The following is a 27994-nucleotide window of genomic DNA, read 5'->3' as shown; positions in this document are numbered from 1 at the left end:
TCTAGTCAAACAGCTTTAGCGAGTTCTCGGGTGAGATACAGATACAGGAATTCGTGATTCATTTATATACGGAGCGTCTGTACAGCCCGAGCTCTCCCTCTAGTGGCGGGTGAATGGTTTACTTCCGGGTGACAGGGGCACCTTGGTTGTGTGTTGGGCAAGATGGCAGCTCTGCTGAAGTTGGGCTCGCTGTGCAGGGGAGGCAGAGGTGAACCTTCTGTTATATATAAGTGTGCATGTATGTAATGGTGTGTGGAAGGATGGAGCAGTGCTGACGTAATATCTCTCTATATACACAATGTACAGTTATAAGAGATCATCTTAGGTTAGAAAGTTCTTCTTTTTGTCTTAGTTCAGTTCTCTTCTATTAGTCTGGAGTCACATCATCAGACAGTTCAAATCAGTGCTCTTCACATCAGACACGTTTGTTTGGTTGGATATCCAACACAGAAATAATGTAATATATAAAATAATGATTACATAGAGCTGTCACACATAATACATCACCCTCCATAACATTTACAATACGATATGATTTTACTATGGAGATGTAAAGATACAGACACACACATACCAACCCATTGGCTACAAACTGACGTTTTTACACTACTAAATGGGTTCAAAACAAAATCTCCCATTGGACCAGAACGTTTACAATACAGATGTGTCGTACACACCCCCCTCTATGATGTCTTACAATACTGTATGATTTTACTGTGGAAATGTAAAGATACAGACACACACATACCAACCCATTGTGTAAAAAAGCAACACTTTTCAAATGTTCTATATACTTAAAAATAAAATCTCCCATTGGGGCAACATATTTACATCCCTTCATACATAAGCCATCGTGCACACGGGGCGCTTTTTTAAAGCTGCTTTTAGCAGAGTCAGACTTTTATTTTTTTTTTTAGCTTAAAAACGCTGCTCCATGTTATTCTATGGCCTCATGCACACACAGATTTTTATTGTATTTATTTATTTATTTTATTTATTTTAGGTACTTATATAGCGCCGTCAATTTACACAGCGCTTTACATATCCATTGTACATTCACATCAGTCCCTACCCTCAAGGAGCTTACAATCTAAGGTCCCTAACTCACATTCATACATACTAGGGACAATTTAGAGAGGATCCAATTAACCTACCAGCATGTCTTTGGAGTGTGGGAGGAAACCGGAGTACCTGGAGGAAACCTACACAGGTACAAGGAGAACATGCAAACTCCAGGCAGATGGTGTCGTGGTTGGGATTTTAGGAGCTGTAATTGACATAGGCATTTTTCAAGCTGCAAAACACAACCCCAGGACCGGCGTTAGAGCTGTAAAAACGTCTGACACTGGTAAAAGCCGCTAAATGCGGTTTAACACTGGATACAGCTGTGTTTAACCTCTTCAAGCGTTTTATTTTGACATGTCAAAATCAATGGTTCCCTATGAGAGCCCATTGATTTGAATAGAAGTCACACCAGAAATTGGATCATGATGATCCGTCTTGCGGTGTGGCTTGTGCACTGAGGATCTTGAAGGGGAACCCTCGCCAAAATGAAACAAAAAAAAAACGTTCCTGGGGTACCCTCTGAAATCCATACCAGACCCTTATCCGAGCATGCAGCCTGGCAGGTCATGAAAGGGGATGGGGGGGACAGGCGAGCGCCCCCCCCCCCCCCCCGGACCATACCAGGCCACGTGCCCTCAACACCCCACAGCAACTTGTCCCTTATCAGGATCTGGAAGCCCCCTTTAACAAGGGGGTCCCCAGATCCCGGCCCCCCACCCTATGTGAATGAGTATAGGGTACATTGTACCCCTGCCCATTCACCCAAAAAGAGTCAAAAATGAAAACAATTCTCAGGTTTTTGACAAAGTAATTTTTGAAGCAGCTCCGGCGTCTCTTCTCCTTCCGATTTCTTGTCCCTCCGGCGATGTCTTCATCCTCCGCTGATGTCGGAACACAGGGTACTGAAAAATTATTGTACCAGTAAATCAGCCAGTTCTACAGAAATTTAAGAGATAGAATAAGTTCAGCCACATCATCTCTGAACAATCCACTCCCTGTTTAGGGGGGGGGCCATAAGAGCCCTTTCACACACACAGCGCGGGGACGTTGGCCGTAAAGCGCCTCAAAGAAGCTCCTTGCAGGACTTTTTCTGACATCCTGCCAGCGCAGCGCGCCAGTGTGAAAGCACTCGGTCTTTCACACTGGCATGGCAGATGAGGTTTTTTACAGGCGCTATTTTTAGCACGTATTGGTCCAATGGGAAATTTTGTTTTTCACCAATTTAGAAATAGTGCAAAAATGTCAGTTTGTAGCCAATGGGTGCAGGCGCTATTTTTAGCACTGAGGCCCTTCTAAACTGCCAGTAAAACATTTGAGTGCTTTTGAAGAGCTTTCCATTCATTTCAATGGAGAGGGGCGTTTTTTCACCGCCCTGCCAGCCCACTGCCCCAGTGTGAAAGCATTCATTGATTTTGATGGAAATAGGTTTCCCTGAGCTTTTTAGGCGCTTTTTTTTTTTTTTTTTTTTTTTTTTTTTTTTTTTTTTAGCATGAAAGCGCCTCAGTGTGAAAGGGGTTTAAAACCATTAGACTTATGTATGAAGGGGTGTAAATGTAAATATGTTGCTCCAATGGGAGATTTTATTTTCTAAGTATTTATAACTTTTAAAAAGTGATGCTTTTATAACTAATGGGTTGGTATTTGGGGCTCTGTATCTTTACATTTCCACAGTAAAATCATATTGTATTGTAAGATATCATAGAGGGGGGTGTGAAAGACACATTTTCATTGTAAATGTATTGATCTAATGGGAGATTTTGTTTTTCACCCATTTAGTAGTGCAAAAATGTCAATATGTACCAATGGGTTGGTATTTGGAGCTCTGTATCTTTAAAAATCCACAGTAAAATCATACCGTATTGTAAGATATTAAAGAGGGGAGTGTGTATGATAGATCTGCATTGTAAACGTATTGGTCCAATGGGAGATTTTGTTTCTGACCCAATGATTTATATCCACTAACTCCTTTTGTTAGTCTGGGGGCCGCGCCCCTCCTTTCGTTGGCCTGGGGGTCGCGCCCCTCCTTTCGTTGGCCTGGGGGTCGCGCCCCTCCTTTCGTTGGCCTGGGGGTCGCGCCCCTCCTTTCGTTGGCCTGGGGGTCGCGCCCCTCCTTTCGTTTGCCTGGGGGTCGCGCCCCTCCTTTCGTTGGCCTGGGGGTCGCGCCCCTCCTTTCGTTGGCCTGGGGGTCGCGCCCCTCCCTTCGTTGGCCTGGGGGTCGCGCCCCTCCCTTCGTTGGCCTGGGGGTCGCGCCCCTCCCTTCGTTGGCCTGGGGGTCGCGCCCCTCCCTTCGTTGGCCTGGGGGTCGCGCCCCTCCTTTCGTTGGCCTGGGGGTCGCGCCCCTCCCTTCGTTGGCCTGGGGGTCGCGCCCCTCCCTTCGTTGGCCTGGGGGTCGCGCCCCTCCCTTCGTTGGCCTGGGGGTCGCGCCCCTCCCTTCGTTGGCCTGGGGGTCGCACCCCTCTTGTACACACAGACCGAATGTCGGGCAGTTTCTATTGAACTGGCCAATGCCGCCTGACATTGGGCCCGTGTGTACTAGTCTTTAGTTTCTGTTTCTCTGTCAGAGGGCTTCAAACTTTATTAACAAAGGGGCAGCTTCCTGTCCTTCAGACTTTAGGGGGACCGGACTGTGGCCAGCGGGATTAGGTAAATGTCCTCATATCAGTGGGAGGAATACTTTGATGTCAGTGGGAGGAATAGTGCCCCGCAGTTTGGAGACCACTGCACTATGGAATCTGTTCACGGTGTTGTGTGCTGCATAAAAAGCACAACGCGCTGCATGTCATTGCAGTGTGTCACATTGTGCTGCCATGTAAATATTTGAATGAAATGTCTTTTTGTGACATTTGAATAAAGTAAAAAATGGTGCCATGCATTATAACAGCGCAAAGCCTCACCCCTACACATGTGCTGGCATGTAGGCTGGTGTGAATGAGCCCTAATGTCATGTTCAGATGTTCCACAGCCCTTGCCGTGGCTAAGAGACTATGGGGGTTATTTACTAAAGGCAAATCCACTTTGCACTACAAGTGCACTTGCTGTAGATCTGAGGGAGATATGCAAGGAATATAAACAGCATTTTTGCTTGCACATGATTGGAAGATAAAATAAGCAGAGCTTCCCCTCATTTCAGATCTTCCCCTCAGATCTGAAGTGCACTTGTAGTGCAAAGTGGATTTGCCTTTAGTAAATCAACACCTATATGTCACTTCCTGTTGTAACCCTGAAAAGGACAAACCACTATCGCGGGTTACAACACGGTTCCAGTGTGTTCCAATTCACTTCAATGGGTTACATTTGACATAGTTGCTGAACGGGACAAGGGGTATCATTTTTGCTTTTATTGTGAAGCAAAGCATTGTGGCTGCAGCATGTGTACAGCCCCAAGTTTGCTGTATGTCCTTTTTAAGGTAAGTAGTCGACAGCTCAGCCACCTGTCTTTATCACCCCCTGGCCACCCATGTGAATGAGCTTTAAAGAGTTACTCCACTTCTGTTCGTTTTTTGGCTGTAAAAAAACTCCAAAACTAGTGGGTTCTGAGAGGAGTTTTTCAGCTGTAAAAACGCAGATAAACACTTAAAAACGCAGCTCATGAGGATTTTTAATGTTTTTGATCCCATTGAAAAAACACTATTACAAAAACCTGAAATGTTGAAATACTGGAAAGCTACTGGCATTTTTATAACTTTATTATAACGTCCAGCGTGCATGAGGCCTTATGCTTGGGTACTTTCTGAGATTCTGATCTTAAAGTGGTTGTAAACCTAGTTACATCACTTTTACCTATAATGAGGCTTACCTGTAGGTATTGGAAATATCTCCTAAACCTGCGCAGTTTAGGAGATATTTACCATATAAGCTTGCGCCAACATCATCAGCGCACGCGCACTGAAGAAAGGGCACGATCGTGCCGTGACCGGCGACTCCGGCCAGTCACAGAGCCGGAGTCCACGGCCCCGGAAGGAAAAGGGGTGAAGATGGATGCGGCCACCAGCGGGGACATTGAGTGCTTCATTTGTAGGTAAGTGCAACATAATGGGCTAGGGAATTTTTTTGACACCTTGAAACCGGTGTTTAAACCGCCCGTTTAGCCGCGTTTGCATGCCGCGTTTAACCGTGTTTGCGTCTAGAAGCCTTTATTAAGATTACCTCATATAAGACCCTCCCCAAGCTCAAAAAACATTGTATGTTAACTATTTCAGCCATTTTGACCAGAGTGAGTAGCAGCAGCAGAAAGAGCGGTTGTCTACTTGTATTTGCCTCTATTTCTGTGCTTTTTTTTTTGCAATGGATCCCATAATGAGCGTATGTGAGGAAATGCTCCTGACATTGCTCTTGATGAGGCTAGAACGACATAGAAAATTGCTTGAGAGGTCCAGAGTTAGAGTTTGTTGCTATTGGACCCATCCTTTGATTGCGCAGCAAATGTCGGCAGGATATTTTGTAAACATTTACGTACAGCTGCGTATCTACAATATATGGTCTATGAATCATCGCAAGTAATTAAAACATTTTTAACTAGTTTTTTTTTATGTTTTTTTCATTGTTTTCCATCATATTTTTGTCTTTTCAGGTCTAAAATATAGGATACCTTTAAAAACGCTTATAAATAAAAACGCGTCTAAACGCCGGTGCCGCGTTTAGCCGCATTTGGCGTCTGAAATGTGGAAATCTTCGGCGTCTGAACCCATTTTTTTTGCTTCCAAAGAAACGCTGTTAAATGCAACTGCATAAAAACGGCAATAAACGAGAATGTGTACATGGTCACATAGGATAACATTGAATGAGTTCAGGGGCAGTTGAAAAAAGCATCCAACTGTCTCTGAACGTACATTTAACAGCGTCCCGTGTGCATGGGGCCTAAGGCTTAATGTACATGGAACGTTTTTACAACCTCTCCTGAACGATTCAACTTGACAGATAGTAACCCACGTTTAAAACATCCGTTTTGTCGCATTTGCATGCCGCATTTGCGTATAGAAGCGTTTTTAAAATGGCCAAAAATGAAAAACGCCTTTAAATGAAGTGCGGCTAAACACGGGTTACCGCGTTTAGAATCGTTTGGCACTTGAAATGCCTCTAAACTCAGCGTCTAAATTAATTTTTTTTGCTTTCCAAAAAAGGCCTCTAAACTCAACTGCCTTGAAATGACTATAAACAACCCTGTGTACTGTACTGATAAGATAACATAGAGGAGAGTTCAGGGGCAGCCGAAAAAAAATGCCCAACTGCTCCTAAACCTCTGTCTAGCAGCAGCAGTGTACATGAGGCAAGTTCTGCATACTTCTATGCCTACATTCCCTATCTGCATACTTGTGGCAGATTAGTGTTTCAAAGTATTAGAACAAAAGGTCAGCATGACAGACAAGGAACTTGTATTGCCAGGAGGAAAGGTCAGCCATGGCAGCCTTCATGCTTCTCTCATAGGTTATCTTAAAAATGTCGTCTCACGTTTTTACTGTTGTGTGTAACAATCTCTGCATGGGGGAAAATAGTGAGGGGAATCAGATACATGGATAGCATTAATGGCTGTCCCGATCTAGTAGCTGTGTTGTAGTGTTGGTGTGGAGCATGGGCTGACTACAACTTTACTTTTTTATCAACTTTTTTGGAGTATGAAAAAAATTACATTCCATTTTCTCACAGCAGCAAATTGCAACACTTTTTTTTTTTTTTTTTTTTTCCACCACCTCAACACAATTGTGAGAACTAAGGAAAGCGGACAAAGGGAAATTTTCTTTGTCCATATATTGGCACCTAGTGTGAATGGGCCCTGTTTGGTAAAACACATGTCAAACACAAGGCCAGCCAGGCAATTTCATGTGAACCTCACACCCAGGTCTTTTTTTTCAGCCAGAACATTGTGGAACTTTCTTCCGCCACCTCTGGCTCTCCCCCCTCCACTTCCAGCTGACCACTGTCACTTGTAAACAAAGAAGCCTTCTGTGTTTTCAAAGATAGCTTTCCATTCGGCGGCTCTCGCAGATCGCTGCCTGCCCTGCACTCACGGCCCGGACAAGGGAGGTGCAGTGTGGGATGGGGCATCGCATGGTAAAATGCACTGTGATCCCCATCTGTTCTCCCCCCGGGGGCAGAGATGCCAACCAATGATCTCCCTGCAGGTGAGAGAGAAAGACGAAGCCACCTACACTGCCGGGAGGTACTAGAGCCGGGCCGGGTAGGTGAAATGCCGGGGGGGGGGGAGGGGGGGGATGGAGATACGTGCAGAGGTCAAAGCTGGATCAAAGTTGGATCAAAGTCCCACCAAAAGTCACATCAAAGTTGCACTTTTTTTATGCATTTTTACTTGCAGCTTTCATTAATCTTGCGTTTTTTTTTGTTTTTTTCTTTTTCTTTTTTTCTCTTTAAACACACTGTAAACACACTGTATATAGCTGGTTGCTAAGGAGCAGGTCAGGAAGCCAGCCGCCGCGTCCTTAACAACCGATGAGTCTTCAGCTGTCGGCAGGGTTCCCCACTGACAGCTGAATGTAAAACCAAAGTTGCCTGCGCAAAGAAAAATCGTGAAAAAGAACGTCATTGGGTCCCCCCCCAGGTCCATACCAGGCCCTTCCGGTCCGGTATAGATTTGGAGTGGACACCCCCACTCCAAAATGTAAAAAAAAAAATGGTATGGTGCCCCCCCCCCCCCCCCAAAAAAAAATCCATACCAGTCCCTTATCTGAGCATGTAGCCCAGCAGGTCAGAGATGGGAGGGGACGAGCGAGCGCCCCCCTCCTGGACCATATCAAACCGCATGCCCTCAACATGGGGGGGTGCTTTGAGGTGGGGGGGCTCTTGATGGGCACAAGAGCCTCTTCCCGACAACCCTGGGTGGTGGTTGTGGGGGCCCCCAGATCCCAGCCCCCCCCCCCCCCCCATGTGAATGAGTAGGGGGTACCCCTACACATTCACAAAAAAAAAGTGTAGTGTTACAAAACACAAGAGACGGGTTGTTGACAAGTCCTTTATTAAAAATCGTGTCTTCTTCCGTCTTCTTCCTCTTCTCCCTCAACTGGTTTCTTCTCCCTCCGCTGGTTTTTTTGCTCCGGTAAGATCGTCTTCTTCGTCCGCGGCAGATGCTGCCTGCTAAAAATAACAAACCCGGTCTTCCGCCATTGCTTTTTGCCTGCGTTGCGTCGGCTCCCGCTGTCTGCCATTTCTTATATAGCCATGGGGATTGGCCATCCAGAGATCCCAACCGATACAGAAAAAGAAATGACTCCTGCGCACAAGTGGTCAACCAGACAGATGGTAGAACGACACAGGCCTTGCTGCCCTCAAGGATGGGGAATCCTAGCAGACAAAGAAATAAAAAGAGAGAGGGGCGCACCGGCCATGTGCATTATCTTTTGTAAAATATTTATTGAATAAAATAATAAAAGAAATTACTCACAAGCAGTTGTAACACCGGGTGGAGTAAGAATCAAGCACCGACTAGCAGCAAGCGGTTATTATGATGAGCGAAGCCTTCCAAAGGTCTTAGAGCAGTGGTTCTCAACTCCAGTCCTCAGGGCCCCCCAACAGGCCAGGTTTGCAAGATAGCTGAAATACATTACAGGTGATATCACTTGCTGCTCAGTGATTGCAGTATTCTAGTCTGCAACTCCCCAAGGTAATACTTAAAATCTGGCCTGTTGGTGGGTCCCGAGGACTGGAGTTGAGAACCACTGTCTTAGAGCAACATACAGGCATCACTACCAGCTAACGCGTTTTGAAGGGCACGTCCCTTCATCAGAGCTCAGCAGCCTGAGCTCTGATGAAGAAGGGACGTGCCCTTCGAAACGCGTTAGCTGGTAGTGATGCCTGTATGTTCCTCTAAGACCTTTGGAAGGCTTCGCTCATCATAATAACCGCTTGCTGCTAATCGGTGCTTGATTCTTACTCCACCCGGTGTTACAACTGCTTGTGAGTAATTTCTTTTATTATTTTATTCAATAAATATTTTACAAAAGATAATGCACATGGCCGGTGCGCCCCTCTCTCTTTTTACTCCAGAGATCCCAACCCTTGTGACGCCACGCTTGCTCGCCCCCTCTCTTTCCTGACCTGCCGGGCTACATGCTTGGATATGGGTCTGGTATTGATTTTGGGGGGGATCCCACGCCATTTTTTTGGCGTGGGGGGTGTCCCCTCCAAATCCACACCAGATCAGAAGGGCCTGGTATGGACCTGAGGGGGAACCCCACGCCGTTTTTTTTTTCACATATATTTTTGTTTTTGCCGCCACCTTTTTTTAAAATTTTGTTTATTTTTGTTTTTTTACGTTCAGCTGTCAGTGGGGCACCCCGCTGACGACTCATCGGTTGTTAAGAACGCGGCGGCCAGCTTCCCAGCCCGCTCCTTAGCAACCAGCTATATACAGTGTTTAAAATGGAAAAATAAATGCAAAACATAAAAAATCACATCATAAACACAATACTTGCGTTTCTGGTGCTCTTCCATTGAAGTCTATTACACACAAAACATGGGGGGAAGAAAGTTCCAGACCCTTTCCCAAAACGCACCAGCTGCAAAATGCATAGATGTGAACGTGTACTATAGGAAACCATGTTAAATGGGCTGTAGTGCATTTCTGCAAACTGCACTAAAAAACACATAGGTCCTTTTCTGTTAAAAAAAAAAACAAAAAAAAAACACATAGGTGTGAACCTGGGGTAAAATAGCATTGACTCATTTTCACGTCAACGCTACAAAAAAAAATTTTGGATGGAGATAGTGTTGGGAAATTCCAGAATAAGTGGTGAGGACAGAGTGGATGTTGTAGAATAGAATTCCAAGAATCTGGCCAATGATTAGTTGTGGATACTTATCTGTGCACTGGAGCAATGGAACATGAATGTGGTACTGTTCATTTTTTATAATTTCCGCACAGATCCTCCAGTGACTTGTTTGTTAGGCCGACGTGCATATTGTGTGCTTTCATTGGTAGCTGCAGCATATATAAAACATGAAATTTATATATATATATATATATATATATATATATATATATATATATATATATATATATATATATATATATTATGACAAAAGTGTGCTGCTTCCTGAACAGGCAAGATTGGGGGTTTAAGTGTCTTAGCAGGCCGTGTGTGCAGGATATCCCATCTGTCTGTCTTAAAACTAGAAAATAAGGCCTTTCAATAGTCTCCTATTGAGTTATAATTTAGAAATTGTATATATTTAAAAAAAAAAAAAAAAAGCTACAGTTTTTTTTATTTAAGTAAATTTTAATTAAGTATTTTCTTGTAAAAAAAAAAAAAAATTTAATGAAGTATGAAGGCTACCATTGCTGAGCACTTCTATGAACATGCCAGTCCTCTGACTGTCATGCATCATCTTATTACATGATTGAATGCAGTTTTATCATGCAAGCAAGTACTGGAACCTGAACTTGCATGTTTTTTTTTTTTTTTTTTTTAGGCTTCTGCACATACCCTTTACATCAGGGCTCAGAGAGGGAAGCAGGAGCAGCATAAGGAGCCAGATGTGTTGCAGTGCTAGAAGCATGCCGATAGGAGGAGGAAGCGGAGTGACAGAGATGAACTCATCACTGTGCTTCTTCTCCTTTCCCTGTCCAGGCGGAGGTGTGGGGGAAGAGACCTGCAATTTAAAGTGAATCTGCAGCAGAGAAAGGTCAGGCCTCTAACCCTGCTAGACAGAACTGTGCTGTGTAAATCTCAAGAATGGATGGACACAGGATAGAAATGCTTTGGCAGATAAAATAGCTCTCATACACTGATTAGCCATAACATTATGATCACCAACAGGTAAAGTGAATAACATTGATTATTTTATTACAGTAGCATCTGAAAGTGAATAGGATATATTAGGCAGCAAGTGAACATGCTATCCTTGATGTTAAATTGTTGAAAGCAGTAAAAAAGGCAAACGTGAGCGACTTTGACAAGTGAAAAAATTGTAATAACTAGATGACAGGGTCAGTACTACTCCAAAACTGCAGCTCTCGTGGGATGTTCCCAGTCTAGAGTGGTCGGCACCTACCAAAAGTGGTCCATTGAAGGAGAACCGGTGACAGGGTCATGGGTGACCAAGGCTCATTAAAGCAGTTCTCCAATCACTTTGTAAAACAAATATTGTAGCTGCTGACTTTTACTAATAAGACTCTTACCTGTCCGGTGATCCAGCGATGTACACATGCAGGCTGGTTTATCACTGGTCTTTGGGTCCCCAGTGCTGCCATACTGAGTGTGGGAAGCCAGCTGTGAAGCCTGCAATCCGCGCTGTGCTGTGAGTGGTCCCGCAGCCTTCTGGGACCTGTGACATATCTCAGACAGTTGCAGGGAGGGAGATGGAATTGCCTAGGGGATTCAAGCAGAAGTGGGGAGTGGGTACCTGTCAAAATTAGGTACTTCACTCCCCCCCCAAAAAAAAAAAAGTTCCAAAAGTCTATTCAGATACGGAGCTCAGCCTGGCCCCACCCCCTGTTTGGCTGACTGACTTTGACAGCAGCGGGAGCCAATGGCGCCGCTGCTGTGTCTCAGCCAATCAGGAGGAGTGTCCCAGACGGCTTAAACATTTGTGGACGTCGCTGGAGAGAGAAAGGTCTCAGGTAAATAATTAGGGGGGGTGCTGGAGTGGCTGCTACACACAAGGTTTTTAATCGTAATGCATAGAATGCATTAAGTTAAAAAACCTGCTGCCTTTACAGTTCCTTTAAGTTATAGAATGTGTTTTATATTCCACATGTTTACTTTATATAGTGATTGGCCTCATTCAAAGTCCCGCCGAAAAAACTTTCCCTCTTCTAAGTTATAGAATGTATTCTGATGTGTTTGTGTTCTTTAGTTTGATTATAAATCTGCACCATACATGGTGTGTCATCCCTTGGCGTCACATCTGATTCTCCTTCCTTCCCTCATTTCTTATCCAAATATTATAGACCGTTAGACCTAAATGCATTTGCAGTTTGCTTACGTTCTCTGCTCACACCCCTCAGCAAGAGGTTTTTTCATTCCAAAACCATTGAGGGACTCATTATGTTGTCATCATGTTATAGGATTACATTGTTATTGACTTCTCATGGGAATCATTTTTTAGCTGGTATGTTCGAATGCAGACTGGGACAAGTACCAGGAGCTAGGTAACCAGTGTGCCAAAGTGATTTCCATTGGAATCTTCAAACCTTTTGTTATCTTACTTTTGGAGTCACTTCTTAAAGCGGTGTTCCACCTGGGGAAAAAAAAAATTAAGTCAGCAGCTGCAAATACTGTAGTGACTTTAATTATATAGACACTTACCTGTCCAGGGACCCCGCTATGTCAGCACCTCAGCCGTTTTTCGGATCAGCTGTAGGGCGCTGCTGCCGCCATTCGTAGGAAGGGAAACCAGCAGTGAAGCCTTTCGGCTTCACAGCCGATTTCCTGCTGCTTATGCACGCTGTGCCTTCTAATTGGCCCCGCGGCAGGGGAAGGAGGAGGGGGGTCGAACTCCCGAGGGACGACGCCGTCTCCCGGAAGTGGGGAAGGGTACTTGTCAAAAACAGGTACCCGTCCCCCCTGGAAGGTGCCAAATGTGGGACGAGGGGGGGGGGGGGGGGAGCAGATCAGCAGAAGTTTCACATTTGGGGGGAACTCCACTGTAAATAAGTGTCGAAAAAGTATCAGAATTAATTTATCCCTGTACATGTTCTCGGTTAGCAACACAGAAAGCATTGAGGGCAGGGATCTAGCTTCTTTAAATGAGAGTTCAGTAATGGCAGCCTCTATTAATCTCTCATTAAGTTGTTCCTTTAAAGAGAATCTGAAGTGTAGAAGCTACTCGTGTCAGAGCTGCCCCGTGACTTGTGGTGAATATTTAAGAAGCAGCAGGAGAGATGAATGAAGCACAAATCTAAAAAAGCAGAGAAATCCTCGAAGGACCTCAGCTACAGCTTCCTCTCCAGTCGGCAGCACTGATCATTCAGGAAAAGCCTGACAGCCTGGTTGTACAGACGTCGTTCTTTAAACTGACTTCTGTACAATCAGCCTTCTCCTTGATGGATTGACGTTCGGCTGGCCCCTGCTGAAGCGGACTAATTTTGATCTGTGTATGGCCGCCCTAACAGTCTGATTAACTCAACCTGTAGATGCACAACTATGAGGGTGTAGGCGGAGGACATACACCAGAGACAAAGTAAGGACAGCCATAAATGGTTCGAATCTCATCCGGTTTAGCAGGCATGTATGGGCAGGCTGAATGTACCGAAGCTGATCGATTCATCAATTTGGGTACAAATAGCCTGTGGGATTGTACATGTGATTATTGCTTGTGGCTGTTATAGCCCTCCCCATTGCAAGAACACACAATGGCTCCACAGGAGGGACTCCCCTATCAACACTGTGTTGATGGGGGAATCGCTCCGTCTATGGCCAGCCTAAGTCTTTAGGGTAGTGCTTGGACACAATTAACATTTCTAGGAGATAGCAGCAGGTTTTCAGTGGTTGATTTCAGGTCAACTTTAACCCTTTAACATGGACGCCATGAGCTGTAAGGGGTTTTGAATGCCGGGAGGCGGGGCTTGATTTCTGATCATATGGCCACCTTGATTGGCTGTCACAGCAGTGACATGATTGGAAATCTTCCGATCGCAAGTAGAGATCGGGAGCTTTCCGTTAGCCGCCGGTAACTGTGCCGGGATCGCGCAGGGTGTGTGCTCTCGGCACAGCTCTGTTCACATTCTGGTACACATATATGCGGCTTCTCGGTGTTAAGGTTCACATCCCAAGAGACACATATGCGTATCGCCGGCGCGAAGAGGTTAATAAATGTTCTGAGTAGAGATGCAACGAAATTTCGGCCGCCTAAACAAGTATTATCAATAAGAGAAAAAGGTACCGTAAACGGCACGGAAAATGAACCACAATTTTACTGCAAATTCACTGTGATTTTTGGGATGATTCTACCATGATTTTCTGTGCTTAGTGTGTTTTTCATAGGTCATGTGACATAAAAACCGCATCAAAAACGTAACATGGGCGTGTTAATGATGCGTTTCTGCTGCGTTTTCAATGCATTTGAACGGGGAGGTGCGTTTTTATTTATTTTTTTAACTGACTGAAAATGTACCAAGCTGAGTTTTTAACACAATGGAAGCCCAACGGGCCAGTGTGCAGACATGCATAGAATTTAAAGGGATACATTTTTCTGGAGCTTTTCTTGCGCTAAAGGTGACAATAATGGGCGACAATTAATTCATATTCATTTAAATTGATGATTTTAATTAAAAAGTCTAATATAATACTATATAAAAATAAATCTTTTTTTTTTAAAAACTATTTTCGGTTTCGGTTTTGCATCCTGCATTTTCGGTTTTGGCACCAAAATTTCCATGCATTGTACCTCTAGTTCTGAGAGATGTTTTCATTGGGCAGTGGTTGAAGCTCAGTATTTTTTAGCAGTATAAGCATCATGATGGAGTTACAGCAACTTTGTCCAGCTTTCCTTCATATTGTTACCCCTTGTTTGCATTAAAAAGGGAACAAAGTTTTTTGTCTTTCTAATTATTTTTATATGCTTTTATATATAATGTCAACAACCTTTAATCTCTTCCGTTTTCAGCTTTTGGGAATTCTTTCCTGATCAGACCAGCGGCAGTTTTACCGCAAGATCGTCCTTCATTTCAAGGTTCACTAATCCATGTTTCATCCAATAGACAAGGTAAGAGAAGTAGCTGGCCTGTAGACACTTGTGTTGATTGCTGTACTTTGACCTGTTGTAGATGAAATGATGTAAACTCTGAAGGCTCTGTAACAACTAGTTCTAAAAGTCTTGTTGATGGAACAAATTGCACTGTTACAGCATTTTAGGAGGTTTTTAGCACACAAGTGATGTGAGGACTGGGAAAGACAGTTTGGCTAGAAAAGGGTACAACGTGTACCTGAGAAATGCGTTATCACAGGATAATTCTGGCTCTGTTGATTGTTCAGAATAGCAGGTGGCAGCTGCATTCACAGGAGTCCCTTTCAAAGTCTTGTAAAATGTGGAAAAAAACCAGAGCATGTTGCTCTGCAGAGAGAGATTGTGTGGTGGCAGGTTTGGCAAGGAAGACCTACTTTTTGTGGGTCTAAACATTACATCCTTTTCCCTGCTGTGGACAGGCTGTCTAGGTTATGTACATCTAGCATCAGAAATAGATCTAAAGTAGTTGCACCTTATTTGAAACCTGTATGGAATCTCACTATCTGTACAAAGAAAGCTAAGGAGATGACAAAAGCAAGGCTGCTGCCATTATAGTGCAAATACCTGCAGAGTGCAACAGGAATTAACGTGTTGTATACTTTAACTTTTCAGAAAAGTTGAAAAGGTGAACTAAGAGTGTGCACCCCTGTGCTGTAAGTGATAATCAGGTACAATATAATAACAATATATCAATAAAGAGTTGCAAAAACACAGGTAAAGTGCGGAGTGCTTGAAGTAACGATATAAAACATGATAAAGTCCAAAAATATATATATCAAATAAAGAATTGCAAAAATGTAAAGTACTACGTGCTAAAAGTGACAATATAAACTTGATAAAATCCAAAAATAGACAAATGTCCTAAAATGATAAATGTATGATGGTGGGAGAGTGAAGACAAGTGCTGGATTCCCTTTAACACTCTGTGCAAATAAGGGCAGTATATATGGTGACTTTTCCTCTTCTGTGCAATAACACCTCAGTGCAGGGTGTCCCCTTACCTTACAGCTGTAAGGTAACAGCGTATGCAAAAAACAGTGAAGAGCCTGGATGGTAAGGTGATTCACGCTATGGCTTGTAATGGAAATCATCTAGGGGGCCTCTCGATCCTGATAGGTGGTTCCCACTACGAAACTATATGTAAACTTCCTTTGTGCCAGTAGACGGCAATGGTATCCCTCCCAGGTTGGTCCATATATGATATGGAGGAAAACATGGGTTCCTAATAGTGTAGTATGTAAAACCAGATACTTTATTATAAAAACAGCTGTGCTCACATCACAAACAAAGCTAATCGCTATTCACCACGAGCGGCGAGCTCATATGTTGACATCACTTCCGGTGCCTGTCTGGATTCAATTCATTATTTCCCTCAATTCTACAAACAATACCTTCCCGCCGACCGAACGCACATTTGCGTACTCAGCTTTCCGGGGTTATACCGGGATGATGCCCGCAGCTGCAGGCATCATCCCGGTACCATTGTTTCCAGCGGGCGATCGGCTACCCATGTATAACAACCGATGCGGCTAAAAGCCGCTCGGCTGTTATACCGGAGGAGCGGGAGGGGACATCCCCCCCTCCCGCCGCTATTACCGGGCCTCCCGTGCGATCGGGAGGCCCGGTGTCCGTTCGGCTGCCTTCGGCGGCTGGGGGCGGGCTGGAACGAAGCTGCGGGCGGCTTCGTTCCAGCCTTCTTGTTGTAAATGCGGAAGCGACGTCATGACGTCACTTCCCGTTTACTCAGCTGCCAATGGCGCCGAATTTAAAAAAGTACACAGTATTCAGAATCGCCGTTTTCGGCGATCTGAATACTTTGAAGTGTAAAGGAGGGATGGGGGGTCTTTTAGCCCCCCGATCCCTCCATAAAGAGTACCTGTCACCACATATTACTGTCACAAGGGATGTTTACATTGCTTGTGACAGCAATAAAAGTAAAAAAAAAATTTTAAACACAATTTAAATTAAATAGAAAAAAAAAAAAAAATATTTTAAAGTGCCCCTGTCCCCGCGAGCTCGCGTAGCGAAGAAAACGCATACGGAAGTCGCGCCCGCATATGTAAACGGTGTTCAAACCACACATGTGAGGTATCGCCGCGATCGTCAGAGTGAGAGCAATAATTCTAGCCCTAGACCTCCTCTGTAACTCAAACCTGGTAACTGTAAAAAATTTTTAAAGCGTCGCCTATGGAAATTCATAGGTACCGTAGTTTGTCGCCATTCCACGAGTGCGTGCAATTATAAAGGGTGACATGTTTGGTATCTATTTACTCGGCATAACATCATCTTTCACATTATACAAAAAAATTGGGGTAACTTTTCATGAAAGTGTCACTTTTCCAAAAATTTGCGTTTAAAACACCGCTGCACAAATACAGTGTGATAAAAAATATTGCAACAATCGCCATTTTATTCTCTAGATTCTCTGCTAAAAAAATATATATAATGTTTGGGGGTTCTAAGTCATTTTCTAGCAAAAAATACGGATTTTAACTTGTAAACACCAAATTTCAAAAATAGGCTTAGTCATGAAAGGGATAATGACAACGTGAAAGAAGTTTGTTTGAAATCTTTGCAAATGTATTAAAAATAAAAACGAAAAAAAATCGCATGTACATAAGTATTCACAGCCTTTGCCATGACGCTCAAAATTGAGCTCATGTGCATCCTCTTTCCACTGATCATCCTTGAGATGTTTCTACGACTTGATTGGAGACCACTTGTGGTAAATTCAGTTGATTGGACATGATTTGGAAAGGAACTACCTGTCTATATAAGCACAAACCAAGCCATGAAGTCCAAGGAATTTTCTGTAGACCTCCGAGACAGGATTATAAGGAGGCACAGATTTGGGGAAGGGTACAGAAAATTTTCTGTAGCATTGAAGGTCTCAATGAGCACAGTGGCCTCCATCATCCGTAAATGGAAGACATTTGGAACCACCAGGACTCTTCTTAGAGCAGGCCACCTGGCCAATTTGAGCATTCAGGGGAGAAGGGCCTTAGTCAGGGAGGTGACCAAGAACACGATGGTCACTCTGATGGAGCTCCAGCTTTTCTCTGTGGAGAGAGGAGAATCTTCCAGAAGAACAACCCTCTGTGCAGCACTCCACCAATCAGGCCTGTATGGTAGAGTGACCAGACGGAAGCCACTCCTCAGTAAAAGGCAAATGACAGCCTGCCTGGGGTTTGCCAAAAGACACCTGAAGGACTCTCAGACCATGAGAAATAAAATTCTCTGGTCTCAGAAAACAAAGTATGAACTCTTTGGCCTGAATGGCAAGCGTCATGGATGAAACCAGGCACTGCTCATCACCTGGCCAATGCCATCCCTACAATGAAGCATGGTGGTGGCATCATCATGTTGTGGGGATGTTTTGGCAGGAACTGGGAAGACTAGTCAGGATCGAGGGAAAGATGAATACATCAATGTACAGAGACAGCCTTGATGAAAACCTGCTCCAGAGCGCTCTGCATCTCAGACAGGGCGAAGGTTCATCTTCCAACAGGACAATGACCCTAATCACACAGCCAAGATAACAAAGGAGTGGCTACGGGACAACTCTGTGAATGTCCTTGAGTGGCCCAGCCAAGGCCTAGACTTGAACCCGATTGAACATCTGGAGAGATCTGAAAGTGGCTGTGCACAGATGCTCCCCATCCAACCTGATGGAGCTTGAGAGGTCCTGCAAAGAAGAATGGGAGAAACTGCTCAAAAATAGGTGTGCCAAGCTTGTAGCATCATACTCAAAAAGACTTGAGGCTGTAATTTGTGCAAAAGGTGCTTCAATAAAGTATTGAAGAAAGACTGTGAATACTTTATGTACTTTTTTTTTTTTTAATAAATTTTGCAAAGATTTTAAACAAACTTCTTTGGGGTATTGTTTGTAGAATTTTAAGGAAAATAATGAATTGAATCCATTTTGGAATAAGGCCGTAACATAACAAAATGTGGAAAAAGTGAAGCACTGTGTGTTATGACTTTTTCTTTTTTTTTTTTTGCTGTGGGCAGGCTGTCTGTTATGTTAATACTAGGCATACTGATTAAATATTTCTGATGCTAGACGTACAATAAAGCAGTTGCGTCCTGTTTGAAACCAGAGCGGCCGCATGGGCTTTTCACTACCTGTGCAAAAAAAGCTCAGCAGATGACAAAAAAGCCTGCTGCCATTATAGTGCAAATACCTGGGGAGTTCAACAGGAATGAATGTGTTGTATAATTTAGTTTTACGATAACCTCTTCTTGCCACTGCCTCCCACTCTTTTAACAGGTTCTAGATGCTGAGAGGTGGAGGCAGGCATTCCAATCATGTGACTGCTGTGGTTGGCAGTCACAGAAGTCGCATAATCGAAAAGCTCCTGATCACAAGTATGCATCGGAAGCTTTCTGGCTCCCGTCGGTTACTCCCTGCATGCTCCCTGGAGAGTAAGGCTGCATTCACACCTAGGCAATTCTGATCGCGATGCCATTACTTGTTAATGGCACCCTTATCACGGTTCTATTTTGCTGTGGTTGTTCTGCAATAAATCGCGCTGCAATCGTGGCAAATTCACAACACTGTCGCCCAGAAGAAGCTCCTGCACCTTTTGTAAATGACAAGTTTCACTTGTTGTGATTTTGCTGCGATTTTGCTGGGACAACCACGGCAAAATCGCACCACGATTGGGGTGCCGTTAACAAGTAATGGCATCATAATCGTGTCCCACATTTTGCCGCGATTCTTTTCAGAAAAAAAATGAAAAGTCGAATTATGTTATGAGCTTTATTGCAGTATATATTGTGTGCATTGGACTGGAAGCACTATGTTGTACAACATATCACCTGGCACATGACACACAGAAAATAGAATACTTGATAATTCTACAGTGGTACAAGACGATCTTATGTCCCTTTTTAATTAAATGAACCAAAACTTATGAATTAAAGGATTTTGAAAATGAGTATTTCTACAATGTAGTTATTTGTAAGAGACAGGTCATCCAGGATAGGAAGATGATTTTTAAAATTCTGATTGTTCTGTCTGTTTTTAGCGGCGGGATCCAAAGGCGCCTCCCTCCATTGGACAGGGGAGAGAGTGCTGAGTGTGGCCCTCCTGGGTCTCCTCCCTGCCGCTTACATGTATCCAGGAGCTGCCATGGACTACTCGTTGGCTGCTGCCCTCACTCTGCATGGCCATTGGTAAGCCGACTGTTCTTAGAATATTTTGTTTTGAGTCGAAAGAGGTACTTCACTCCTCCCGTATATTTTTTTTTCTTTCCCCTTGTCTTTTCTGCTGAGTTTTCCTCAAAAAGCATACTTGCATGTCCAGCAAATCCAGTGCTATCCTGTTGTGATCTGCCAAACCAATGCTGCATGCTGGCTCCCACACAGCCATCTTTCTTTTTTGAAATCATTGGGAGCCGTCTGTCTCTTTGTGGTTCAAGCAAAAGGCGTCCTGATAATGTGCAGCTGGGTCCACCATCATCCTGCCGTTGTGTTGAAGCTGATGTCTGTTGGGATATGTGACGTGCATATTTCAGGAGTGTAGGAGAGTGAAGACGGTAGGATGGGTGAAGTGCAAAATAAAATAAAAGGTAAAACCGCTCCTATGTATGCTTTTTATAGTGTACTGTACATCGCTTCCCCAAAAATGTATCTGATTACATATGAACCTACTCCCTATAAACATTTAGTGCAAAAACAATCTGTGCAAATAGCCATTCTCTTGTGCAAAAGTCCTCAAATAGTCAATGTATCAAAATAAACATTCAGTGCTATCGCACGCTCCCCTTAGGCCTCCTGCACACTGGACGTTAAAATAACGTTATATTATTATTATACAGGATTTATATAGCGCTAACATTTTATGCAGCGCTTTACAATATAAAAAGAGACAATACAGTTACAATACAATAAAATACAAGAGGATTAAGAGGGCCCTGCTCAGAAGAGCTTACAATCTAACGGGGTGGGGCAGGTGGTACAAAAGGTTGGGGAATGAGCTGATGGAAGTGGTAGAAGATTAGTTGGAGACGTTATAGGCTTTCCTGAAGAGATGAGTTTTCAGGGATTGCCTGAAGGTAGCAAGAGTAGGGGATAGCTGGACCAGTGGAGGTAGCGAGTTCCAGAGGATGGGAGAGGCTCTGGAGAAATCCTGGAGACGAGCATGGGAGGAGGAGACGAGAGAGCTTGAGAGTAGGAGGTCTTGAGAAGAGCAGAGAGGACAATTTGGGTGATATTTGGAGACAAGATTGGTGATGTAGCTCAGGGCAGAGTTGTGAATGGCTTTGTATGTTGTGGTTAGTATTTTAAATTTAATTCGCTGGGTGATTAGGAGCCAGTGTAGGGATTGGAGTAGAGGGTTGGCAGACACTGAGCGGTTGGTAAGGTGGATAAGTCTGGCAGCAGCATTCATGATAGACTGAAGAGGGGATAGCCTATGGAGAGGCAGGCCAATGAGAAGGGAGTTGCGAGAGATAACAAGGGAGTGAATGAGGAGCTTGGTGGTTTCATTTGTTAAAAAGGGGCAAATTTTAGAGATGTTATAAAAACACTAGTAGCCGTGCAGTGAATTTTTTTAACGTTTTTGCAATAGCTTTTTTTTTTTTTTTTTCTCCAATGGATCAAAGACGTTAAATGCTGCTGAGCCGTGTTTTTGAGCGTTTTATCGGCGTTTATCAGCGTTTTTTGACGTTAGAGTGTTTTTACAGCTAAAAAACAGCAAGAAAAAACTCCTCTCAGAACCCACTTATTTTTTTTTTTTTTTTTGAAGCCAAAAAATGCCCCAGCCAAATACTGCTGATAACAGCCTATGTGTGCATGAACACACAGGATAACATGATGGGTAGTTTGACTGTAGAAAAAAATGTCTGAAGCCAAAAAACAGCTGCTGTAAAAACATACAAAATCGTACAGTGTACATGAGACTTAAAAATGTTACTAAAGTCATATTTTCTTATTTTTTTTATTATTAAAATAACAAACATGTTATACTTACCTACTCTGTACAGTGGTATTGCACAGGGTGGCCCCGATCCTCCTCTTCTGGGATCCCCGGTGGCGATCTTGGCTCCTCCTCCTCCTCTTCTTCTTACGTCCATTATAGCCAGCCGCTTCCTATGGGGAGAAGCATGATCTGCGCGCTTCTCACCTGTGTGTCTATGGAGCCGCGCTCCATAGACTTACACAGCGGGACTTAGGCCTGACCCCACTTCCTCTTCACTGCATTTGATTGACAGCAGCAAGAGCCAATAGCTCCTGCTGCTTCTCGAATGCTGTGTGAAGAGGAAGTAAGGGGAGAATAGATGCAGCCGTGCACAGCGCTGATCTCTTCTCCCCTCTCTTATTCCTAACACAGGGGGGGGGGGGGGAGGCACAGGGAAATTGAAAAGGTTTTTAGTTTTAGTAACACTTTAATGCAATTTGCCGTCTCTGCTGTGTGTCCACCACCTCCTTATCCAAACAACTTACCAGATTTTTAGAGTCTTGTAATAGAATCAGTCATTAGCACTTTTTAACCACCAGGAATGTGATCATCATTCACTGTCCTCAATCTGACATCGGAACAAGAGGAGACCACTTTCTATACAGTAGTGTAATACAGTTTTTTTTTATTTAAAATCAATAATAAAAACGCTTAAAAAAACTCACATTTGTCGGTGGCAGGCCTCAGCACTAAAAGAATAGCATAAGTATTGTGTAGACGCCAGTTCCACCACCTATCTCTACTCTGTGGGAACCAAGTGTCCTGTGCGGGCTGATGTCACAAGCCTAGACTCTACCCTACATGTTTCGTTATTTAGCATCGTCAGGAGCGGCGTACAGGGGGTCTAAATGATTGGTGAGTTGCTTGGATAAGGAGGTGGTGGGCACACAGCAGAAATGGAGAATGGCGTGAAGAGGATTGTGAAATAGCACTGAATGTTTATATTGTTACATGGTTAGATGGTGGATAGTGTACAGGGGGTCCCCTAGTTATAAACATCCGACTTACAAATGACTCCTACTTACAAACGGAGGGAGACAACAGGAAGTGAGATGAAATCTACCCCTAGGAAGGGAAATTCACTCCTGTAAGAGTTATTATGGGGAAAAGGTGTCTCCACTGATGCTTTATCACCAAGGCTTGTTTCCACAACAACCCAAAATTTTCAAAATCCAATTGTCATTGGGACAGAAAGTGAGGTGAAATCTTATAAACGGGCACACACAGCAATACAAATGTTACAGGGGTGATAACCCTTCCCTATGCTATCCAAAAAGCTTAAAAATAGTTTTTTTGGCTGGAGCTACACTTAAAAAATGTACCTGTTCCGACTTACAAACAGATTCAACTTAAGAACAAACCTACAGTCCCTATCTTGTTTGTAACCCGGGGACCCCCTGTACTTTTGCAAAAGTAACACACCTGTCGTAGCAAGAGAGAAAGCATGTTCTGGACACTTTAGTTGAGTGTTATATATTTTAGAGTGTTTTATAGGGGACATTGCACATTATGGTTAACTTGCACAAGAGAATTGCTGGTGGCGCAGGGAGATTTCCCATCCAGCAGAATACAATGGTTACTGCTAGCCACTGCCAGTAAATGCATGTAGAAAAATCTGACAGGCTGGTTGTACCCGAATCAATCAATCAACTTGGGTGCAATCAGCCTGCCTATAAATTGGATCGGAATTCGGCCAGTATCTGCTGGCTCCTGCTACTGTGAACCAAACCCTGTAAGGATGGTGCTGGGGGCGGGGCTGAGCCGCCCAGTGTGCTGTGTGTTTTTGGATGCACACAGCCCGGCTTGGGAGTGAACCCGCACATATGCTCCCTGTTGAAAGCAGCTTGCTATGATGGTGCACAAAGAGGAGGAGGAGCCTAGTGCTCTGACAAGGGAACCCAGAAGGGGAGAATTGGGGTCACTCTGTTAAAAAAGAAGTATGGTTTTCTTTTTTTTTTCTTTTTGCATAATCTTACTTACCTAGGTGGATGGAGCATCAGACCGATGCTGCAGCTGTCTCCCACCGTCTCTGCACTGAGAACCGAGCCACCGAACACCGCCGATGGCTCGATTCTCACTCCTCCCCAAGCAAAGCGATGCTGACTGTCAGTCAGCATCACTCCTGCTCTGATCCTCCACACTTATTGGAGCGATAAACTGTGGAGGGGTAGGGAGCGGCCTATCTCAGCTGCTCGCTGAGACTGCCATCAATCAAGGCAGATGGCGAATCCAAACTCGGAAGTCGGGATGACGTGCTGCCTCCACTGATGGCAGTGAAGTCAGCAGAGAGTGGACTTCGGACCGCTCTCCACTGAAAACGAATTGCACTCCTGTGACCCAGAGGAGAAGCCCAACCTGAAAAGCTCAGGCTGGACTTCTCCTTTTAATAACCACTTGCTGATAGTAAAAATGTCATTGCTTTGACGTTTGTTATGGCAGCAATTAGCTGCCCGGTATCATTTTTTTACTATGGCTGGTTCTGCGTCGCATAAAAGTGGTCCAGCGGGCAGATTTGCCGCAGCATCACTTTTGGAAGATTGTTTCTGGGCTTACCAGACCCATCGGTCAAGCCCGGGAGCGATCCAATGTGGTCACTGCTGGGCAGGAAATCAAGTCCTCTCTATGCTCTTGGTTGACCGGAGCGACGTCTGGCGTCACTTTTGTTTCTCGGGCCAAAACAAATAAAAAAAAAAAAAAAAGTATAAAATGCAAAAATACTTTTTTTTTTCTTTTGCTTTTAAAGGTAAATGAGAAGTTTGGGGTCTTTTTTTATCCCCAGATCTCTCAATAAAGAAGACCTGTCATCCTTATTTCTATTACAAGGGATGTTTATATTCCTTGTAATAGGAATAAAAGTGATGAAAATAAATAAATAAAAGGGACAGTGTAATATAAGAAAAAAAAAAAGTAAAGCACCCTATCCCATCAAGCTCGCGTGCAGAAGAGAACACATATGTAAGTCACGCCCACATATTTAACGGTGTTCAAGGTATCACCACGATCGTTAATTCTAGTGCAATACCCCTAACTCTAAACAGGTAACTTGTAAAAATGTTTAAAGCGTCGCCTATGGCGACTTTTAAGCACCGAAGTTTGTCGCTATTCCACTTCCACCAGCGTGCGCACATTTTAAAGCATGGCATGTTGGGTATCTTTACTCAGCCTAACATCATCTTTCACATTACAGGTAATACTCGAAAAATTAGAATATTGTGCAAAAGTTCATTTATTTCACTAATGCAGCTTAAAAGGTGAAACTAATATATGAGATAGACTCATTACATGCAAAGCAAGATAGTTCAAGCCGTTATTTGTCATAATTGTGATGATTATGGCTTACAGCTCATGAAAACCCCAAATCCACAATCTCAGAAAATTAGAATATTGTGAAAAGGTGCACTATTCTAGGCTCAAAGTGTCCCACTCTAATCAGCTAATTAAGCCAGAACACCTGCAAAGGGTTTCTGAGCTTTTATGGTGTCTCAGTCTGGTTCAGTAGGAATCACAATCGTGGGAAAGGCTGCTGACCTGACAGTTGTGTAGAAAACCATCATTGACACCCTCCATAAGGAAGGAAAGCCTCAAAAGGTAATTGCAAAAGAAGTTGGATGTTGCCAAAGTGCTGTATCAAAGCACATTAATAGAAAGTTATGTGGAAGGGATAGTTATGAAAGTAATAGAATATTAATAGAAAGTTATGTGGAAGCCTGGAGAGGATTGTCAGGAAAAGGCCATTCCAAAGTGTTGGGGACTTTCACAAGGAGTGGACTGAGGCTAGAGTCAGTGCATCAAGAGCCACCACACACAGACGGATCCTGGACATGGGCTTCAAATGTCGTATTCCTCTTGTCAAGCCACTCCTGAACAACAAACAACGTCAGAAGCGTCTTACCTGGGCTAAAGGAAAACAGACCTGGTCTGTTGCTCAGTGGTTCAAAGTCCTCTTTTCTGATGAGAGCAAATTTTGCATCTCATTTGGAAACCAAGGACCCAGAGTATGGAGGAAGAATGGAGAGGCACACACTGCAAGATGCTTTGAAGTCCAGTGTGAAGTTTCCACAGTCTGTGTCGATTTGGGGAGCCATGTCATCTGCTGGTGTTGGTCCACTGTGCTTCATTAAGTCCAGGGTCAACGCAGCCCTCTACCAGAGATTTTGGAGCACGTTTTGCTTCCTTCCACAGACAAGCTCTATGGGGATGCTGACTTCATTGTCCAGCAGGACTTGGCACACTGCCCACACTGCCAAAAGCACCAAAACCTGGTTCAATGGCCGTAGGATTGCTGTGCTTCATTGGCCAGCAAACTTACCTGACCTGAACCCCATAGAGAATCTATAGGGCATTGCCAAGATAAAGATGAGAGACGTGAGACCCGAACAATGCAGGAGAGCTGGAGGCCGCTATTGAAGTATCCTGGTCTTCCATAACACCTCAGCAGTGCCACAGGCTGATAGCTTCCATGCCACACCGCATTGAGGCAGTAATTGCTGCAAAAGGGGCCCAAACCAAGAACTGAGTACATATGCATGCTTATACTTTTCAGAGGTTCGATATTGTTCTATGTACAATCCTTGTTTTATTGATTGCCCCTAATATTCTAATATTCTGAGATTTCGGATTTGGGATTTTCATGAGCTGTAAGCCATAATCATCACAATTATGACAAATCACGGCTTGAACTATCTTGCTTTGCATGTAATGAGTCTATCTCCTATATTAGTTTCATCTTTTAAGTTGCATTATTGAAATAAATGAACTTTTGCAGGATATTCTAATTGTTCGTATCACCTGTATAAAAAAAAAACCTGGTAAGTGGTTTTTTTTTTTTTTTTTTTTTTTTATTAAAGTGTTTTTTTTCCAAAAAACATTGCGTTTGAAAGACCCGCTGCACACATACCTTGTGACATAAAATATTGCAACAATCACCAATTTATTTTCAAGGGTCTCTGCTATAAAATATATATATATATATATATATATATATATATATATATATATATATATATATATATATATATAATGTGTGTATGTATCTATAGATAGAGATAGATATATATTTAAATCTATATAGATATATATCTATGTATGTATGTTTGGGGATTCTAAGTAATTTTCTAGCAAAAATACTTATTTAAACTTGAAAAATAAGATCCAGAAAAGGCTTGTTTTTCAAGTGGTTAAATACATTACACAGATCAGGTAAGTATAACATGTTTGGTATTTTAGAAAAACGTATGTGTATATACACACATGCACACATCCCTCATATTTTTTTTTATTTCTTTTAGGGGTCTTGGACAAGTAGTGACTGACTATGTTCATGGAGATACAAAGATCAAGCTGGCCAATACTGGACTTCTGGCTCTCTCGTCCCTGACATTTGCTGGCTTGTGTTATTTCAATTATCATGACGTTGGCATCTGCAAAGCAGTCGCTATGCTTTGGAGTCTGTGATTTGAAGGCAAATGAATGTATTGCAACAACTGTTTTATACCTCTGAGGAACAAGGCACCAGACAGTGCCAGTAGCTGATGTACATTGGCCTGTCTATGATGGAGGTTGTGTTTGCAGCCAATTATGGCCGCAGTACATTATATACAGTCTATTTAATTTTTTTTCTTTAATGTGCCCCCCTCTTCCAGATACAGCCGCACAACCTTATCCAGAAACTATTAAATTGGGGGATCTGACCATTTTCTGTATTAGGAGATTGATATTCCAAACATGGTCTGCATCCAGTTGCAGTGCCGGTTTCCTTTTACTGCCAGAAATTGCACTATATGTTATTGTCCCAATTACAATTTCTTTGTCAATATATTGGTTTGCCAGATTGATCAACACACTTTCTATACTATCCTGTCTTCCGGGTGGAAAGGGCATCTGTACATCCTTCAGCCTCATTGCTAGTTTTAATAAGTTTCTCTTTTTAATGCATTAAATAAACTTACACACTATTTAATGAAGAGTGCCTGCGCAATTCTCAATAGAGCTCGGAAATGAATATGTTTGGTTTAATGCTTGAAATAAAGTATAATAAATACTGGCATCAATAACTATGGTACCGTGTTTAATTCAGAGCGAGAATATATATGTATATATTTTATTTAACCCTTTTGTTACCAGATGTCTCTGGTTCCTAGAAGCTCAGGACATATTTTAGCAGGGTCAGTATGTGTCGGTTGACTTAAAAACAAATGTTACTAATTTGCCTACCAGAAAACTTTAAAATGGTTTGTTAAGGACATAGAGGGCATTTATGTAATGCACAGTTTTAAAGTAGATCTACAG

General features: G+C 43.2%; 1 protein-coding gene across 1 annotated transcript; it reads left to right on the top strand.

Annotated features, from left to right (window-relative positions):
- Positions 1-56: 56 nt before the first annotated feature.
- On the top strand, positions 57-27669 carry SDHD (succinate dehydrogenase complex subunit D). Its single transcript, XM_073603163.1, has 4 exons — positions 57-208; positions 14623-14721; positions 19773-19920; positions 26995-27669. The coding sequence occupies exons 1-4, from the start codon at positions 163-165 to the stop codon at positions 27158-27160; spliced, it is 459 nt and encodes a 152-aa protein (XP_073459264.1). The 5' UTR covers positions 57-162; the 3' UTR covers positions 27161-27669.
- Positions 27670-27994: the final 325 nt, after the last annotated feature.

Source organism: Aquarana catesbeiana, linkage group LG10 (genome assembly GCF_042186555.1).
Source record: "Aquarana catesbeiana isolate 2022-GZ linkage group LG10, ASM4218655v1, whole genome shotgun sequence".
Taxonomy (NCBI): Eukaryota; Metazoa; Chordata; class Amphibia; order Anura; family Ranidae; genus Aquarana; species Aquarana catesbeiana.
This window is presented reverse-complemented; position numbering and strand designations above follow the sequence as displayed.